Below are 2,012 nucleotides of genomic sequence, written 5' to 3'. Positions count from 1 at the left end.
AGATTATTAATTTTGTTCTAGTTTAGAGGTTACCCTTGAATATTCGTTTGATAGGAAGCAATAAGGTTATTAGATTTTAAGAACCCATGCTTAGTTTAAAAAATATTTTGTAAAAGGGAGAACATATGTTAATTTGTTTGCATTCTAGTCATAGTATCTGTAGCCATAAGCTTTCTCTTTGTTATTCACAAATACTTTCATGTTATATCACTTTAGTTAGTTGTGGCATCGGAGCTGGGCATCTTATAGCCCTAATTAAATGAAATCAACGGATTGAAAAAGAAATTCTTATTAATTGTAAAAAATAATAAAAAGTAAAAGGAAAAAGTGTAGTAGAAATTCTAAAAAGCGTGAGAATATTGCACCTGTAGAAATTCCAATGTCCTCTTCGGATAACTTCCAATGAAGCCAACAAAAATTCTAGTAGCCTTGTTTGAATAGGCCCCAATCTCAGATGCATGATGGTTTCCACCCAAGCCACTCTTAGGACAACATTCAATGCCTGAAATCCAAATCCAATAATCACTTCTTATTAATTACAAAATTAAAACATATTACAATTTTAGTGACGAAACTCCATCATCAAGTATTGAAATGATTACATTGTATCAACATTAGTTCTCCTCAAAAAATCACTCAAAGCGAATACTGATTTATCAAACAAAGAGTGATTTGATCTACGCTTTTACTTTTAATAATTTTATTTTTAGAATGTTATAAATAAAAAAGAGAAAATAGTAAAAAAATAAAATTTTGTTTCTGTTTTTATTTTTTGTTTTTTTTTTCAAAATTTTAAAAACAAAAAATAAAAATACAAACCAACCGCAGACTAATATTTGAATAATCAAAATGACATTTCATATCCAAAACTCTATATAGATATAGGCTTTGTTTAAGTTATTATCTCTAAACAAAATTACAAAAACAAAGCAACAAATACATATTTTATCTCCACTTTTAATAAGTATAGAAAATATAAGAATTTTTTTTTTTTGTGCAAAAAAATTTATATATTGTACCATTATTTTAAAAGCCTGATCGAAAACTGAAAACTAGTCAAGTTAATTAAAGATATCGGCTACCAATTAAACCTAAATTAAATTTTAAATTTTTTATTTTTAGTTTTATTGAGTCGATCACCAATACGATTTTGAAAAGTTTGCTTTGTACTTATTTTTTTGTTTGAAAGACAAAATAGAAACGGATAGTGCATATGCTTTTTATTGATGTTAATACTTAGATAATTGGTAGAGAAGTTACCATAGAGATGTAGTATATGGTTTTATTCTTGAGAATGAGATCATCTCTGAGCCATGGATTCTTAGAGTTAGGATTAAGAAGGCCCCAATCCTTGACAAAATCCCAATAGAGTTGATAAAGTGTGGCCACCACAGAAGTGACTAAGACCATAGCAAACCATAAATGGTTATCTTGCCTGCTATATGTCACTCTTGCCCCTGCTGCAACCATTGCTGAAACATACTTCCCCATGTTAAGTAAATGGTTTACATCGCCATCATCAAACCATCGCCTTGTACACTAGTAGAGAATGTGGTGTTAATTGATTACACAAATTTAGTACCAAACATCAATTAGTATTTGCAAATATAGTAGCAATAATATATATAATTAAATTACACTTGTACTCTTTAAGGTGTATCAAAGTTACACATACTAGCTACCACTCACTTCCCTTGCATTATATATTTATATTCATTCTATTGTACCGCTAAACTAAAAAATCATTTTTACCTTTTAAATTTTACATACATGGATGATGGAGTATGCACAAAAACAGAATAGCAATAAAATAAAATAAATAGTTCTGGTTTTTATTTTTAGCTTTTTGGTAAAAGACATTTTTGTTTTTCCTTAATTGAACAAATTAAAAAGAAAAAAAAAATAAAAGTTCTTTTTGTTTACAAGTACGACACATTGAAATAAAGGCAAAAATACATAAAATCATATGTGACAGATAAGACATTAACACAAATATTATTGTATTATAAAAT

The 2,012-nt window shown here is 27.7% G+C and overlaps 1 protein-coding gene across 1 annotated transcript in view; it reads right to left on the bottom strand.

Annotated features, from left to right (window-relative positions):
• LOC107625288 (phosphate transporter PHO1) overlaps positions 1 to 2,012 on the bottom strand; it is a 22,694-nt gene that overhangs the window by 1,284 nt on the left and 19,398 nt on the right. The window contains exons 12-13 of the mRNA XM_016327898.2: positions 1,261 to 1,539; positions 366 to 502 (exon numbers count right to left, since the gene is read on the bottom strand). Coding sequence (XP_016183384.1) covers positions 366 to 502; positions 1,261 to 1,539 — 416 coding nt within the window. The remainder of the gene's footprint in view (positions 1 to 365; positions 503 to 1,260; positions 1,540 to 2,012) is intronic.

Source organism: Arachis ipaensis, chromosome B02 (genome assembly GCF_000816755.2).
Source record: "Arachis ipaensis cultivar K30076 chromosome B02, Araip1.1, whole genome shotgun sequence".
NCBI lineage: Eukaryota > Viridiplantae > Streptophyta > Magnoliopsida > Fabales > Fabaceae > Arachis > Arachis ipaensis.
This window is presented reverse-complemented; position numbering and strand designations above follow the sequence as displayed.